Genomic DNA, 17,253 nt, shown 5'->3' with positions numbered 1-17,253 from the left:
CTGATCTTTTTGATAACCCTCGGAAGCAAGGGAAAAGGGGGGGGGGGGGCGCGGGGGAGATGTACGGGAGCCGGAACCAGTGCCATGGCAGAACTAGAGCGTCTGCTCCGATGGCGCATGGATTGCGCGATCCGGCAATGAACCGAGGAACCTTGTTGTCTTGAGGCCATGAGATCCACATCCGGAGTCCCCCAACGACGGCAAATCTGCTGAAAGACTTCCAGATGAAGAGACCACTCTCCCGAGGCAATGCCTTGGCGACTGAGAAAATCTGCCACCCAATTTTCTACGCCCGGGATGTGGATTGCTGAGATGGGCGAATGGTTGGTCTCGGCCCAATGGAGGATGTGACTCACTCCATGCATGGCCATCCTGCTCCGGGTACCTCCCTGGCGGTTGATATACATACTCTACAGCCGTGGCGTTGTTGGATTGGATCCTGATGGGGTGACCCACGAGGAGATGGTGGAAACTCCGTAGAGCTAATCTGATTGCTCGTATACCCAAAATGTTGATGGGGAGACGTGACTCTCAGGTTGACCAACGACCCTGTGCCGTGTGGTGACGAAAGACCGCACCCCAGCCGAGAAGGCTTGCGTCGGTGGTTACTATCAACCATCTTACTGGGAGAAAAGACCTCCCTTGATTCAGGGAGGACCTCAGTGTCCACCACCTGAGGGCTTGCCTGACCGGCAGGGACAGAAGGATCCGACGGTCCAGGGAGAGCAGGTTCTTGTCCCAAGCTAACAGCAACGCATGTTGTAAGGGACGGAGTTGGAACTGTGCAAATGGAACTGCTTCCATCGCAGCCACCATCTTTCCGAGAACTCTCATGCTGAAACGAATGGAGTGAGAAACTGGACGGGAAAGAGTCCGCGCTGCCTGTTGTAAGGCTTGGGTCTTTTCTGGAGGGAGAATGACCAACCCGCGGGAAGTGTCCAAGATCATTCCTAAAAAGGAAATCCGCTGAGCCAGTTTTGAGTAAGACTTTTCTATCTTCCACCCCTGGCGAGAAAGTGTATTTATTGTTATATCCACGGATTCCTTGCAGGCTGGAAGGGACGGACCCTTGGTGAGCAGGTTGTCCAGATACGGAAACACCAATACTCCCTGGAGAATGACCATGACAGCCGCCATGACCCTGGTAAAGACCCTGGGGACGGTGGCGAGTCCGAAGGGTAAGGCAACGAACTGGAAGTGCTCCTCGTGAATTGCAAAACGGAGGAACTGCTGGTGAGACGGGCAGATCAGAATGTGAAAGTAAGCATCCTTGATGTCGATGGATGCTAGGAACTCTTTTTCCATGGAAGCGACAACTGATCGGAGAGAATCGCCGTACCTTGACAAACTGATTTAACAGTTTGAGATCCAGAATGGGTTGCATCGTCCCGTCCTTTTTTGGGACCACAAAAAGGTTGGAATAAAATCCCGTGAACCTTTTGTGATGAGGTACCGGAATGACTCTGTCCCTTAGCAGAGTCTTTCCCTTGGGGGGAGAGGAAAAAGCGAGTTGGAGGGGGAGAAAAAAAACTCTTGTATCCGGAGGACACCAGCTCCCTGACCCACGTGTCATGGACGACCGCGAGCCAAGTGTGGCTGAAGGAAAATAGGCTGCCGCCTACTTTGTCGGTGTCCGCCGGATACCGCAATAAGTCATTGGGTAGATCTATGAGATCTGGCTCCCCTAGATCCAGAAGCCCTAGGCCTGGGTTTCCAAGAGCGGTTAGGTCTGTATGAGACCTGGATGCCTCCTGTCTCCACGCGGGGACCGACCTGATCCGGAAAAGAAGGTAGAGAAGGACCAACCGGAACTGTTGCGAAAAGATCGAAAACGCGTCGGCTGTTGGTTGCGAAACGGCCGAACAGCCTTTTGTTGAGGAAGGAATTTACTTTTTCCCCCATTAGTATCAGAAAAGAGCTGGTCCAGTTTCTCTCCAAAAAGACGACCCGTTTGAAAGGAGAGAAAAGTCAACGATCTTTTAGATGTGGCATCTGCCCGCCAGTCGCGGAGCCATCGGGCTCTTCTAATGGAGATCGCATTAGCGGCAATTTGAGCAGCGCAATTGGAGGCAAAGAGGCGTCTACTACAAAGTCCGCCGCGTGAATTATCTGCCTGGTAACAGTGGTTGCCTCCGGAGGAAGATTGGTGCCCTGGAAGGAATTAATCAAGACCTCTGTCCAAGCGACCCAAATAGCCGCGAAAGATGGAAAAAGCGCTGCTCCTGAAGCTTCAAAAACTGAACGGGCAAGGTAGTCAATTTGACGATCGGAGGGGTTTCTGACTGAGGCTCCTATCCGTTCGTCTTAGAAGCAAGACGCGATGCAGGGTGGTCCACCGGAGGGGATTGTAACCAATCCTTCATTAGGTCTGGATCAAAAGGCTATTTAGCCTGAGTAGACTTTTGCCCTGTGAACCGCATATGTGGGCATATGTGGACGATCCCTATGTTTCTGGACAATTTCCTTAAACTCCGGATGGCTGGTAAATAACCTGCGCACACGCCTGGTTTTCTTAAATGAGATAGGATGTGCTGGAGTGGGAATGTTTTCCTCATCCAACTTCAGAATCCTGTTGAATGATTCTATAAGAGAATCAAGGGACTCTTGATCAGTTGTGGGATTCTGAGGAACTGACGTGTCAGATTCTAATTCAGAGTCGTGCTCGCTGTAAACCTCAGGAGAGGAAGAGCAAGAGACAGGAGTCGCTAATGCTGAAGCAGGAACAGGACGCGTCATGGGTCCGCTTTCTAGAGACATGCCCATCCCTTGAGCGAGTACGGCCCCTGCTGGTGGACGGTTCCCGGCCGCCGCCAGAGCCCCCCCTCGGGAGGTAAGGATGCTCTCCGACTCAAGAGTCCTCCCGGAGGGAGAATATAGCCTGGGTCAGAGACTCCACAGACCGTGACAGGGACGCAGCTCACTCAGGGGTACTAAACGCAGGAAGCCCGTCAGCAGCAGCGGCGAGGGGCGTTGGAGCGCAGGCCAGGGCGCAGGCCAGGTCGCAGTACGTGCATAACAGATTAGTCTGTGCACTGGGTAAGGCAGACTTACAAGTGGTACACACGGTAAAAAACGCAGTGTGCTTTTTAGCAGCCCGTTTAGCCTCCTTAGATTGAGACATAGCGCTCTTGAAAGGGTTAACGGTAGAGTCTGTCTGCAGCTGCAGGGAATGTGTCGGGAAGGGGTTAAGCTTTAATCTGAGGGCAGATGCAGCTTAGACTAGTTTCACATTAGCGTTTTTTGCGCAGCGCATCGGGCGCATAAAAATGCAAAGAAAAACGCAAAACAAACGCACTTTTTTTAGCGTCATGCGTACGCTGATGCGTCAAAAAACGCAGCGTTGCTTGCGTTTTAAATGCGTTTGCGTTTATGCATTTTTAGGTGTGACATTTTTTCCTTTGTCTAGAGAACATTCCAGACTTGTTTACCTCAAAAACGCATGCGCAAAACAATGCAAGCGTGCGCAAGACCATGTGCACGCAGGCTTTCCCATAGATTTCAATGTGTTGTTTTTGCGCATTCCGTGCACAAGCGTTTTTTTTGTCAAGACAGGGCGGACCAAAAAATGCAACATGTTGCGTCTTGTGCGAAAGATGAAAAACCGCATGCGCACGAAAACGCAAGTGTGCGCAAGGCCATGCGCACGTCATGTTAAACATAAGTGCGCACGATGCGCTGCGCACAAAAGCGCTAATGTGAAACCAGCCTACCCGGTCCTGTGCTGTGTCCCCCAGGAAGAATAGCGGTGGCCCTGCGGTGTCACCTGGTATCTGGCAGAGTGCTTGCCTCACAGCTCCTGTCCAGAGCAGGCTGAGGTAAAAAGACATGGCCCCCGAGATTAGAATTGCGCGTCTCGTAAGGGATGAGAGGCGCCAAGAGGAGGGGGCAGCGATAATAGCGCGGGCGGCGCTATTGAAATTGCGGCCTAGCAGGCCTGGAAAAGCTGGGGACTTAATTTTTCGGGCTACCCGCGGTAGCGCCGAGGGGGAGGGGCCAATATGGGGGGCCGGTGCACCGCCGCTAAGTCAGCGCTTCTCCCAGGGGCCAGGACCCGACCCCATACCTCAACTCCAGTGTTCAGCGCTGTCCGGGCCATCCATGTAGGCTCTCATCCTCCTGGGCTGATGTAGCAGAGCTGAAGGAGTTCTTAAAGGGGCATGCTCAAATCGATCCTCCCTATGGTAGGGCGATGGAGAGCTATGGGGCTGATTCAGGGCCTTCGGAAGCGCTGTCCAGGATCCAGGCGCTGTCCAAGGATCATTGCCATTATTGCCAGAGGAATCAGCCCCAAACGTCGCAGGAAAGTGTACGGAGAGGAATACTCCGCGTACCTGCCTGTTGTTGGTTCAGGGGACAGCGGGCTGTAGAAAGGAACCGTCGCCCCCATCACTCTGTTAATTAAAAAATAAAAATTTACAGAAAATTCAAAAATAAAATAAAAACGGAGGGGTCTGAAGCCAGACTCAAAGTACCTCCAATAGACACTAAGCATGAACTGGAGAAATCTCATCCAGCGAGAGGGTGTATACTGCAAGGGAGGAGTTACCTTTTTTTCTGATTTACTTCGTGTCCTCATAGTGGCAAGCAGCACAACACCCACGGTCTCTATGTCCCCCAATGAGGCGTAGGAGAAAATTTTTTTTCCACAAAAATGATATTTTTGCCCCCAATTTTTTTTTCTCCTAAGGGTAACCGGAGAAATTGGACCCCAAAAGTTGTTTTGCAATTTGTCCTGAGTAGGCTGATACCCCATATGTGGGCGTAAACCACTCTTTGGGCGCATGGCAGAGCTTGGAAGGGAAGGAGCACCATTTGACTTTTCCAATGCAGAATTGGCTGGAATTCCGATCAGATGCCATGTTGCGTTTGGAGAGCACCTTATGTGCCTAAACAGTGGAAACCCAACCAATTCTAACTCCAACCCTAACCCCAACACACCCCTAACCCTAATCTCAGCCCTAACCCTAAAGGGAAAATGGAAATAAATACTTTTTTTTAATTGTATTATTTTTCCCTAACTAACGGGGTGATAACGGGGGGTTTGGTTTACTATTTATGGCGGGTTTTTATGTTTGGCAGCTGTCATGCTAAAAGACGCTTTTTATTGTAAAAATAGTTTTTGCATCACCACATTTTGAGAGCTATAATTTTTCCATATTTTGACCCACCGAGTCATGTGAGGTCTTATTTTTTTGCGGGACGAGTTGACGTATTTATTGGTACCATTTTCGGGAACGTGACATTTTTTTGATCGTCTTTTATTCCGATTTTTAAGACGCAGAATGAACAAAAACCAGCATTTCATGATTTTCTTTTGGGGGGTGCGTTTACACAGTTCCGCATGTGGTAAAATTGATAAAGCGGCTTTATTCTTTGGGTCAGTACGATTACAGCGATACTTCAATTGTCGTTTCTTTATGTTTTGGCACTTTTATGCAATGAAAACAATTTTATATAAAAAATTATTTTTGCATCGCTTTATTCTGCGAGCTATAACTTTATTTTTTCACTGATGATGCTGTATGGCGGCTCGTTTTTCGCAGGACAAAATGACGTTTTCAGCGGTATCATGGTTATTTATACTCGTCTTTTTGATTGCGCGTTATTGCACTTTTTGTTCGGTGGTATAATAAAGCATTTTTTTTGCTTTGTTTTTTATTTAAGGGGTTCGCTAAAGGGGTTAACTAATGGGACAGTTTTATAGGGCGGGTCGTTACGGACGCGGCAATACTAAATATGTGTACTTTTGTTTGTTTTTTTATTTACAAAAAATGAATTTTTTGGGGAGTATTTTTTTATTTAGCGATTTTTAATAAATTATTTTTACACAGCGCTGTGACAAATCAGGGATCTGAGAGGCGCAGCACAGGCTTTCCTCAGCCCTGCGCTCTGCAGGCACTCAGGAGGCCGCCTCCCTGCAGGCCCCCGCGGCCATATTGGATCCGGGGACCTGCAGGGAAGGAGGCCCTCAGAGCAGCGCAGCACATCACGCTGAGCTGGGGGTCTCAGGGAAGAACGGAGGGAACCCCCTCCCTGCCGATGCTTTCCTAATCTCCCGGTACTCTGCGATCATGTTTGATCGCAGTGTGCCAGGGGTTAACGTGTCGGGGATCGTCCGTGACCACCCCTGACACATAGTGCCGGGTGTCAGCTGTGATAATCAGCTAACACCCGGCCGCGATCAGCGGCGCTCCCTCCATGAGCGCCGCTGATCGCTATGAGGTACTATCCCGTCCATGGGCATAGGGGCCCGGGTCCCGTGGACGGGATAGTACGTCAGATGTCAGGAAGGGGTTAAACTGAACAGGAATTTTAAGTCAGTCTTTTCCTGTTAGCAATGAAATATACAAGTTTAGTCGAGTGTGCATGTTTATGGGTTAGCTTGGATAATATTAATATCGATATAGATAGCTATATATTTTGTTTTTTTTTCCTCATGCAGCATTGTTTTGAAATAAAGGGGCCGATTCATTATAGCCTTTTCACCACAAAAGAGGTGTTAAAGTTTTCAAAGTCGCAAAAATGTTATGCTTAGCAGAGTTGGGTAAAAATTTAACAACTTCTGGCATTCACATGCCATTTTGGATAAGCGGTGCCAAAAAGTACAGACTTAATTAAACACACCCAATTAATGAAACGTTACGATGTTTATCACGCCAGAAAAGCTACTTTAATTTTGACTGGAGAAGCATTTCTTGTGTGGGGCCCTCAACTCTGCAAAAGATGCGAAATAAATTTAGTGTAAAAAAAACAAAAAAAACTTCATGTATTTTTTGCAGTTTATTTTTTTTTATTTTAGGATATTGGTGTTTTGTGCCTTGTCTTTGGTTCTCTCTGTGTAATGGTCGTGTGTTAATATGCATTTACATTCTGCATACACATTAACTTACTTTTTCAGCTTAGACCCTAGATTTTTATTCAGTTCAATGTGCATCCTGTGAATATAAGGGTGTGACCGCCATGTTTCTGTGCTGGGCAATCCATCCTGTCTGGCCTATGGTTTTACTGGTGGTTCAGTCCCTCGGTCCTTGTTCACATTTACGTCACTTGACAAGTGGAAAGGTTTTAATACAAGAGTTAGGACTGTCCCACAAGGGTTGCCTTAACATGGCGGGATTGCTTGTACGTTCTTTTGATCAAAATTATGTTTACTAAATACCCTTATTATTATTACTAACTTCATGCATTTTTTGCAGATAATTTTTTATTTTAGGATATTTGTGTTTTGTGCCTTGTTTTTGATTTTCTCTAAATAAATTTAGTGGCCTGCTCCTCTTAATGAATTCGGCATTTTTTTTTTTACTCCAAGACTGGCATAACATGAGTATACGCTTCTGTGGTGTATGCTCTGATTTGTTCTTGTCCTTTGGTGTTTATAGGACAGACCTCACAGAGTTACGGAAGCGTATACAAAAACATACGTCTACTATAAATCTGGCTAAGACGGATTTGGCAAAGGGGAAGACTTTGTCTTCTGTGGCACAGCACTTCTTGGACTGCCACAATGGCAAGATCCATGGGCTACATGTAGTGGGCCTACAAAAAGTCAAGACAAATATCAGGAAAACAGATCGGCTAGGCGAATTGCTAAGGCTAGAATCGAGATGGATTTATAAGCTTAATTCAGTCAGACCCAATGGCATGAAGAGCTTTGCTTCACGGGGTTCCTAATGGGATAAGGTGGGAAGTCCAGGGGTCTCTTTGGTTCAGGAGTATATAAGTGTAGGGGAAAGGGAGATCTCCTTATGGTCTATAGAAATGGAAGCATGATGTGTATGCACTATTATGGCGGGCATATTAACTAATTCATCCATGGTGTGCATATATATTGGACAAAAGAAAAAAACTGAAAAAAAAAAAACAATTAATATAAAATGGGCTATATATCCTTTTGTGACTGGTGTTATCGCCATTTCTATGGAATAATTGGCATTTGTGGTTTTATTATTATTTTTATCTATATTTTGTATTTAACACATTTGAGAACAAAGATAGCAAATGTTAGTCACTGTTCAATAATTAATGCTTACCATTTGTGAGTATATTACCCGCTAGTGTTAAAATGCCTTGTCATCAAAGGAGTGAAAAAATAAGTTAGATTGCACCAAATATATATGGCATTATAAAGCCTTGCAGACAGTCCGTAGGAATATGCCAATTTTTCATCTTTAGTTTGGAAGCGATCGGTAACATATTGGTGTTATAACTATCGCAAGAAGTTTGTACAAAATGGGTAGTAAAGGGTGGATCTTAAGGCTATATTTAATATCTTTGTGCAAAGGGTTATTGACACCTTAGGCTAACATGTCAGCTTATACTTTGATATATGTGAATTATAGCATATATTTTACAACTATCATCTCCTCGTAGTGGAGTGCATTAGTGCTATTTCAAGACTAAATAAACCGCATTTTTTTTTCCTCCTCCCCATTGCAGTTTCATCTGTGGCTGTGATTGAGTTGCAACATATTGGTGATATAACAACTGTAAAAAGAACTTGCAGAGAAATGAGGAGCTAGGGGTGGAACCTAATTTGTGTATTGGTGCATTGATATCTTAGACTCATATAATGGTTTATTTTTGATAAGTGTGAAATTTACTATACATCTACTACCCCCTTCCTCATATATGCACTTATTCCCCATATATAGTAGGACTGATATCCCAGACAGAGAGATGGCTGTTTTCTGTTATGTGTGGAGTGCATTATATAACTACTACTTTCTCCCAGTGGGGCGCATCAGCGCTACTTCTTGATGAAGTGAACTGCATCTGATATATGCGCAGTCTGATCTCAGGAGATTGATATATTTCCTGTCAGTGGAGCACATCAGCGCCATCTCTAGACTGGGTGAACTGCATTCAGCACATGCCCAGTCTGATCCCTGAAGTTTTGCTTTCACTTAGATTAGAAGTGCCAGGGAGACGCCGCACACAGGTGTCGGCGTGACTCAGAGCATTAGCAAGTGCACTTGCAAGATATAAAAAGGGACTGAGCACACTTAGAGACTACTTCCCTGATGAAGCTGTCGTGGGGACAGCGACACACGTAGGACCGGACAAACCTGACGGTATGACTGGGGTGATGGGTTATATTGCTGCATTAGTATACCTTAATTAGTAACTGCTATTGCATATGCTTGTCAATTAACACAAGGCCATTGCTGAGGGCATCTATGGACATAGTTAAATTATTGAGCTGGACTTAGTTCCAGATAATGTTATTTATAAACTATTGACATTAGATTTCTGTGGTACAGATATATCTATATAACACTGGTAGTATATACAAATTATTTTTCATAAGCTGCCCTAGCTATGAGCCATGTGTTTTTCATGTTTTAGCATCTATTTCCTATTGTTCATGGTGTGTTTATTTGTAAATCTATGATGCATGCATATGCCATTGAAGACAGAATCGTTGCTGAGGGCGCTGCTTTCTGGGCTTAGAATTTCAATTATATTGGAGAGATCCTCCAGGAGAAATAGATTAAATCTCTTTTTTTTTTTTGAGATTTATAAGGGGAATACGGTCATTAGCTTCATCATGCTATAGCTTAGATCTACATGATTATAAGTCCTGCATATAAAACTAAACATTCATGCTACCTCAGCTATGATTTATGTGTCAGTTACTTACTGATTTTTTATCCTTTACTATACCCTGATTAAATATTGCTTTACCAATCTACCTTGTCAGGTTTGAATTGTCCATGCTTTTTGTGATTTTTATGGTGTTTTTAACTTGTATTTTCTGTCTGTCAGGCATTGGTGTCTAATAAAGCCTTTTTATATACATATTTCAGCTGTGTGTGCACTGTTTCTTGCTTTTCTGTCTTTTTCATTGTTTTTGATTTTCTCTAAATAAATTTAGTGGCCTGCTCCTCTTAATGAATTCGGCATTTTTTTTTTACTCCAAGACAGGCATAACATGAGTATACGCTTCTCCTGTCTTGATGAATCGGACACACAGACTCTATAATGAGATGGGCTTATTCAATGGGAGAACATGTACCCTAAAAACATGGCTTTTCAATAAACAGCCAACAAGTAAATGGACAACTAATTTAAAAACAATTATAGAAATGTAGATTTTCAAAGCATCGTTAGAAATCAAGTACAGGAAGATGCATTTTTACATAATTCTTTTTTTCCCAATTGCAATTTATCCTCATCATAGTTGTTTGATACAATAGCAGTAATGATAGCACACATCTAGAGGAGAAAGCTCTTGAAAGAAGACACTGTACACATGGGCGGTTACATATTCCTTAGAATGAAACTTTCAGCAACACTCACCTTGCAGCACTAAGAATGAAGTCTCTGAAAAACTCCTGGTACCCAGGAAAAGAAGGAGGAGGACAAGGGCCCCCAACACTCTGAGGAGTCACAAATCTCTCCTGTAGACGCTTCAGCCTGTTAAGATTATCTGGCCCAAGCATGTTGAGCACATCTTGGTCTGGATGGTCACAGCTGCCCACACCGCCCATTCCTCCAGTGGGTCCTTTACACATCTGAACAAAATTAAAAGAGAACTTCAATGGACATCATAAAAGCATCTAACAAACAGTAGTAACCTGTGAAAATGGTTTTACATATGGAAGTAGCTGTATGGCTGTGCAGGTGCTTCTATTCTCAGTCTAAAGTGATACACTTTTTGTCAACATCTGATGCACCAATCATCTAGTGTAGAAACCTTAAGCAAGCAGTGAAGTGAACTGCGGGCACGTCAATCGCTCCCTCCAAGAACATTGACATGTTCCACATGTTTTTTTGAGCTTTTAAAGTAGGCGACTCATGACTGGCCCATGAAATCTCAAAAGGTGTACTTTTTATAGAAGGAAGCCTATATAAAGCTATACCACTACTTACATATGTAAAAACGAGGGCAATAGTAGCAAATCGAAATAAGATTGATCAGGACACACTGCCACAATTTGCTAGTCTGCAGACTTTTTCCACCAGCCCGGAGAACCCCTTTTAATAGGTTACTTGACTTAAATGGTGATTGTCCTTCCAAAAGCCTTCATAAAAAGTACAGGCATAGGATAAGAAAATATGCAACACATTTTATCTGAAAAGTATTTTTTCTCCATGTAGACATCATTTCTAAACTCTTCGGCCTCCTGAATTCATTATATTAACTAACAAACAGCAAAAATCTGTCTTGCTCAAGACGACAGAGTCTCCAAATTATAGATGCCTACTGGAGTCTTTGGACAAGGGAGAAAAGAAAAGCAAAGCAAATGAGTGTTTTACCTAACCTCAAAGTCAGAGTCAAAGCTTCTGCTCCTCCAAGCAGCTGCTGCTTCTGAACAGGTGCTAAACAGACACGGGGAGTCCCTACCATGTCTCTCATGTTGCGCATGGGACACATTGGAGCTAGTCTCCTCTCGATAACTCAGAGAAAACAGTAAATTATCAACAGCGCATGCAGAGGGGAAAACTGCGTAAAAAGGCTAAACATAATTGCTTTTCTTCAGATGCACACAATGAAGCCTATTCTGACAAGTTTCCTAAAACAACAAGTACCCTATAAGCCAGTATGTGCCTCCTATACAAACAGCATTGAAATATTTTTAGCTATTGTCATCTTGGTTGCTAAAAGGGCATCAGATAGGACACTATTCACATGGAGAAGCATTGTAAAAGTCCAAAGATGCAAAAACCTTACCTGAACAAGTTGCCTTTGAAAGAGTCTTGCAAAATGTCTATAATTCCAGGCTTCAGAGAGATTAACCATCATAGCCCTGAGGGGACAAAAAAACACAAGGGTTTATTTAGCAGGAGATTGGCAAAAATGGAAAGGAAAAAAAAAAAAAAAAGTAATGAAAAACAAACTTATGACATAAAATATATTATGTGTTTTTTTTTTGGATCAAACAGATTTTTATTAATCAGAATTCAAAATACAGAATATACAGTAAATCTTCCACAAACAATAGATTTACAAATTGAACATCCCTGTTCCCCCCCCATGTAGACAGCTTATATAACTCTTTTCTCCATAAGATTTCTCTTACACCGTAATTTACCATTAGTTATCCTTTTTACCCATATTGTCAATCAAACCGTACAAAACAGAAATGTTCCTATGTCCGGGTATTAATGGTTTATCCACAACACCAGCATTGTAAAATATAGCACATTCCCATCAGTTAACTGTACCGTATTGTAACCAGGGATTCCACAACCTCTCATAGGTTTTAGAATTGATTTTATGTGTTTCTACTACAATTTTAAAATCTGTACAGTATTCTCCATCATTGACCATTACTACATATTGCTACAGAGAGCCATAGCATTAGAAATTATGATGCTTTCACAACTGGGGACCTTGATTTGGTCATATATGCTTAGATTATTGGTCAGGAGAGGAGAATGAGGGCTACAGACCGGTCAGAAAAACTCTGATGTATTTGAAGGTTAAAAGGAATTGTCCGGTAAAAACAGGATTTATGGTTACTCACTATAAAATCTTTTTCTCAGAGCCTTTATTGGGGGACATAGGAACCATGGGTGTATGCTGCTGCCACTGAGGCTGACACTATGTATAAAAAAAGTTAGCTCCTCCTCTGCAGTGTACACCCCACCAACCGGCACTAGGTTAATAAGTTAGTGAGAAAACAGTAGAAGCAACAAGTAAAAGAAACAAAACACATATTGTAACAAAATAATTTCAGTAAGTAGAGCTGATAAACATGGGAGGGTGCTGTGTCCCCCAAAGAAGGCTCCGAGAAGCAGATTTTACGTTGAGTAACCAAAAATCCTGTTTTCTCTATCGCTTCATTGGGGGACACAGGAACCATGGGACATCCCAAAGCAGTCCCTGGGGAGGCAACAGCAAAAACTTTGTTCCGGTCGGAGAACACACCACTTCCGCCTACAAGATCCTTCTACCTAGGCTGGGGTCCGCCGAAGCGTAGGTATGGACCCTGTAAAAACTTGCGAACGTGTGGATGGAAGACCAGGTTTCCGCTTTGCAGAGTTGCAGGGCACATGCCCTGTGGTGTACCACCCAGGATGCACCCACTACCCGGGTAGAGTGTGCCTTAATTCCAAGGGAAGGCGCTCTGTTCTTGATTTGGTATGCCTCCAAAATTGCAGACCAAATCCAGCAAGCAATCGTAGCCTTGAAGGCCAGCAGGCCTCTACACGCACCCTCTGGAATGACAGGGTCTGTCTTCCTAAAGGGGGCGGTTGAGATCCAAGATGGCCGCCGACATGAACAGACACACATAGAGGAGCTCCAAGACTGGGCTTATCAATCCACTTCATCCAGCTCAATCAGGACCACCACAAACAATTGGAACTCACTTAAACTCAGGATCCCTGAAAGCCCATTATATTGGGATCTGGACTGTAAATTCTTGCCCAGGGGAGTCAAAGGCATCACAGCAGATGTGAGGCCTGCGGCCTATACCGATAGATGAGATCATGACCAAAAATTATTGCTGACCCACAGCAAAATCCCTGCAGCCACCACAGAAGCTGGACAGTAGAAAGGAGCTCCCAGGGTGAACTCACACAGACCCACCACTGGAAGCACAAAGCCTGGACAATGATCCCACCAGATGAACCCTACAGCAGATGGGACTAAAAACATCCTCATCTCCACCTTTCCTGAGGGAATCTGACTCACCCAGCCTGGCAGTGGATCCACAGCAGCACTTGTCTGGTAGATGCAGGCACTAGGGAGAGAGGGCACTGCAGAGCCAGTGAGGCCATTAACGCTGAGGGGTGAGAGGCAGGAGGCCAGGGAGTGATGGCAGACACACACAGGCTGGAAAAAGGAGATTTGTGTGTACTCACCGTAAAATCTCTCTTAGCCTTTAATTGGGGGACACAGAACCATGGGTGTTATGCTGCTGTCCACTAGGAGGCAACACTATGCATAATCTGAAAAAGATTAACTTTGGCTCCTCCTCTGCAGTATACACCCCTGGACAGCGTCAGCCTTCTCCAGTTTTGTGTAAAAGCATTAGGAGGAACGTAACACAAATAACATAACCATGCCTGTAAGAAGGCCACTATGTACGAGCTCAAAGAACAATATGAGAACTCAACTAACAACAACCCGTAAGGGCAACAGGGTGGGAGCTGTGTCCCCCAATTAAAGGCTAAGAGAAATATTTTACGGTGAGTACACAAAAATCTCCTTTACTCTGTCGCCTAATTGGGGGACACAGAACCGTGGGACGTCCCAAAGCAGTCCCTGGGTGGGAAGCAGTGGACGAATATTGTGCTGACAGTCCCCTAGATTTGGGGTACTGCTGCCTGCAGGACCTGTCTACCCAGGCTCGCATCCGCTGAGGACTGAGTATGCACTCTGTAGTGTTTTGTAAATGTGTGCAGGCTAGTCCAAGTGGCTGCCTTACACACTTGATGTGCCGAGGCTTGATGCCGAATGGCCCAAGAGGCTCCTACCACCCGCGTAGTGTGCCATGATACCGGCCGGAAGAGGAGAATTGACAAGTCGGTAAGCCTCTTGTATGGTGGACTTGATTCACCTAGCAAGGGTGGCTTTGGAAGCCGGTAGACCCTTGCAAACACCTTCTGGAAGAAGGAAAAGTGAATCAGACTTCCGGAAGGGAGCAGTCCTAGACACGAAAATACGCAATGCCCTGACCAGGTCAAGCGTATGCAGAGCCTTCTCCACTCTATGAACAGGAACCGGGCAAAGAGATGGTAGTGAGATTTCCTCATTGAGGTGGAAGCTGGACACAACCTTCGAAAGGAAGGATGGGACTGTACGGAGAACCACCTTGTCCTGATGGAAAACCAGAAAGGGTTGTCTGCAGGAAAGTGCTGAAAGTTCGGACACCCTGCGTAGCGAGGCGATTGCCACCAGAAAGACCACCTTGTGTGACAGAAGGCGGAGTGAGACCTCCTTAAGGGGTTCGAAAGGAGGTATCTGCAATGCTGTCAAGACCAGGTTGAGGTCCCACGTCTCCAATGGATGTTTGTAGGGGGGAACCAAACGGGAAACCCCTTGGAGAAAGGTCCTCACTTGTGGCTTATTAGCAATACGCCTCTGAAAGAGCACTGAAAGCGCTGACACTTGGCTCTTAAGCGAGCTCAGGGATAGCCTGGCGTCCAGGCCTGACTGAAGGAAACCGAGGACCTTTGGAAGAGAGTAGGGAAGTGGGACCGGTCCTCGAGATTCGCACCATGTGAAGAAAGCCTTCCAGGTACGATGGTAAATCCTGGCTGAAGCTGGCTTTCGAGACCTGATCATGGTTTTAACGACGTCCGTCAAAAAACCTGCTTGGGTCAAAACCCAGGTCTCCATGGCCACGCCGTCAAATTGAGAGCCCCTGAGTTCTGCTGGAAGAACGGGCCTTGGACAGAAGGTCGGGACGTGTGGGGAGACGCCAGGGAGCGTCTGCTGTGAGTTGCATGACGTCGGCGTACCATGTACGCCTGGGCCAGTCTGGAGCGATCAGGATGGTGGGAACTTCCTCTTGCTTGATCTTCCTCAGGACTCTGGAGATCAGGGGGAGGGGTGGAAAAAATGTACAGAAGCTGGAATTGGGTCCAGTCCTGAACCAGGGCATCTGCTCCTAGCGACCGCGGGTCGCGCGTCCTGGCCATGAAATTGGGAACCTTGGCATTGAGATGGGATGCCGGCAGGTCTGACGAAAAACTTCGGGATGGAGAGACCACTCCCCCGAGTCCATTCCTTGTCTGCTGAGATAGTCGGCTTCCCAGTTGTCCACACCCGGAATGTGGACCGCAGAGAGTACCGACCTCGCATCCTCCGCCCAGTGTAGGATACGTGTTACTTCGTTCATCGCCTGGATGCTGCGGGTCCCGCCTTGATGGTTCACGTATGCCACCGCCGTAGCTTTGTCCGATTGTACTCTGATATGAGAGTCTGCTAGCAAGTGATGAAAGGCTTTCAATGCCAGGAAGATGGCCCAAATTTCCAGGATGTTGATGGGCATGGTCGCTTCCATTGGTGACCACTTGCCTTGCGCTCTGTGATGTAGATGCACCGCACCCCAACCCGTAAGGCTTGCGTCGGTGGTCAAAACCTTTCATTGACCGGAGAGAAAGGATTTTCCCCGTGCAAGCGAGGTTGGCTTGAGCCACCAGTGCAGGGACCGCCTGGTTTTCGATACTAACTGGAACTCCCTGTCGAGGGAGAACAGATTCCTGTCCCACGACTTGAGGATGGCCAGTTAAAGGGGTCTGAGGTGAAACTGGGCAAATGGTACCGCCTCCATTGCCGCTGCCATCCTGCCAAGTACTCTCATGGCATACCGGAGAGATCGGGGGGACTTGCGGAGGAGAGTGCGAACTCCCAAACGGAGGGCCAGTGCCTTGTCCCTGGGGAGGATCACCAGACCCCTGGAGGTGTCGAATAGCATCCCCAGGAAGGCCAGAGACTGACTCGGGGTAGTCGAGGACTTCTGTAAATTGACTAACCATCCCAGGCGACTCAGAGTGTCAATGGTGATTGAGACGTTGACCTCGCAGTCCTTGAAGGTGGGGGCCTTGACGAGAAGGTCGTCCAGATATGGAACGACTACTATGCCTCAGGAGTGTAGAACGTCCATGGTGGCTGCCATGACCTTTGTAAATGTTCTGGGAGCCGTGGCAAGACCGAACGGGAGGGCCACAAACTGGTAATGGTCTTGGTTGATTGCGAATCTGAGAAATCTCTGATGGGCGGGAGCAATCGGTATATGCAGGTATGCGTCCTGTATGTCTATGGAGGCGAGAAATTCTCCTTTTTCCATGGACGCAACGACTGACCGGAGGGATTCCATGCGAAAGTGACGAACTCGAACATACTTGTTGAGTTACTTGAGGTCTAGTATGGGTCGAACGCTGCCTCCCTTCTTGGGCACCGCGAACAGATTGGAGTAGAACCCTCGGAAGCGCTCGTCTGCTGGAACCGGTACTATGACTCCTGCTTGCAGGAGGGAAGAAACTGCTTGATGGAAGGCTCGAGCTGAGTGGAGGCTTTGGAGGAACGGAGAGAAAGAACCTGTGCGGTGGGCTGGTATTAAACTCGATCTTGTATCCTGAAGACACTATTTCCTTGACCCACTTGTCTTCTGTAATAGGAAGCCAGACCTGCTGAAAGAGTAGCAGTTGTGCGCCCACAAGTGGGGTGTCTTCCGGAAGGCATGAGTCATGATGAGGGGAAAGTCTGAGCTTTTCCTCCTTTGGATTTTGCCTGGCTTGCTTTTGACTGCCAGTTCCTGTCCGGCCTCTGTGCTGTCCGTGTGTTGTCTCTGCGGG

General features: G+C 46.1%; 1 protein-coding gene across 1 annotated transcript in view; it reads right to left on the bottom strand.

The window, feature by feature from the left end:
* CDAN1 (codanin 1) overlaps positions 1-17,253 on the bottom strand; it is a 177,906-nt gene that overhangs the window by 83,008 nt on the left and 77,645 nt on the right. The window contains exons 10-11 of the mRNA XM_073552672.1: positions 11,675-11,750; positions 10,300-10,514 (exon numbers count right to left, since the gene is read on the bottom strand). Coding sequence (XP_073408773.1) covers positions 10,300-10,514; positions 11,675-11,750 — 291 coding nt within the window. The remainder of the gene's footprint in view (positions 1-10,299; positions 10,515-11,674; positions 11,751-17,253) is intronic.

This window comes from Dendrobates tinctorius, unplaced genomic scaffold, assembly GCF_039654945.1.
Source record: "Dendrobates tinctorius isolate UK_male_01 unplaced genomic scaffold, ASM3965494v1 ptg000194l, whole genome shotgun sequence".
Classification (NCBI taxonomy): domain Eukaryota; kingdom Metazoa; phylum Chordata; class Amphibia; order Anura; family Dendrobatidae; genus Dendrobates; species Dendrobates tinctorius.
The sequence above is the reverse complement of the archived record's forward strand: the minus strand, read 5'-3'. Positions and strand labels throughout refer to the sequence as shown.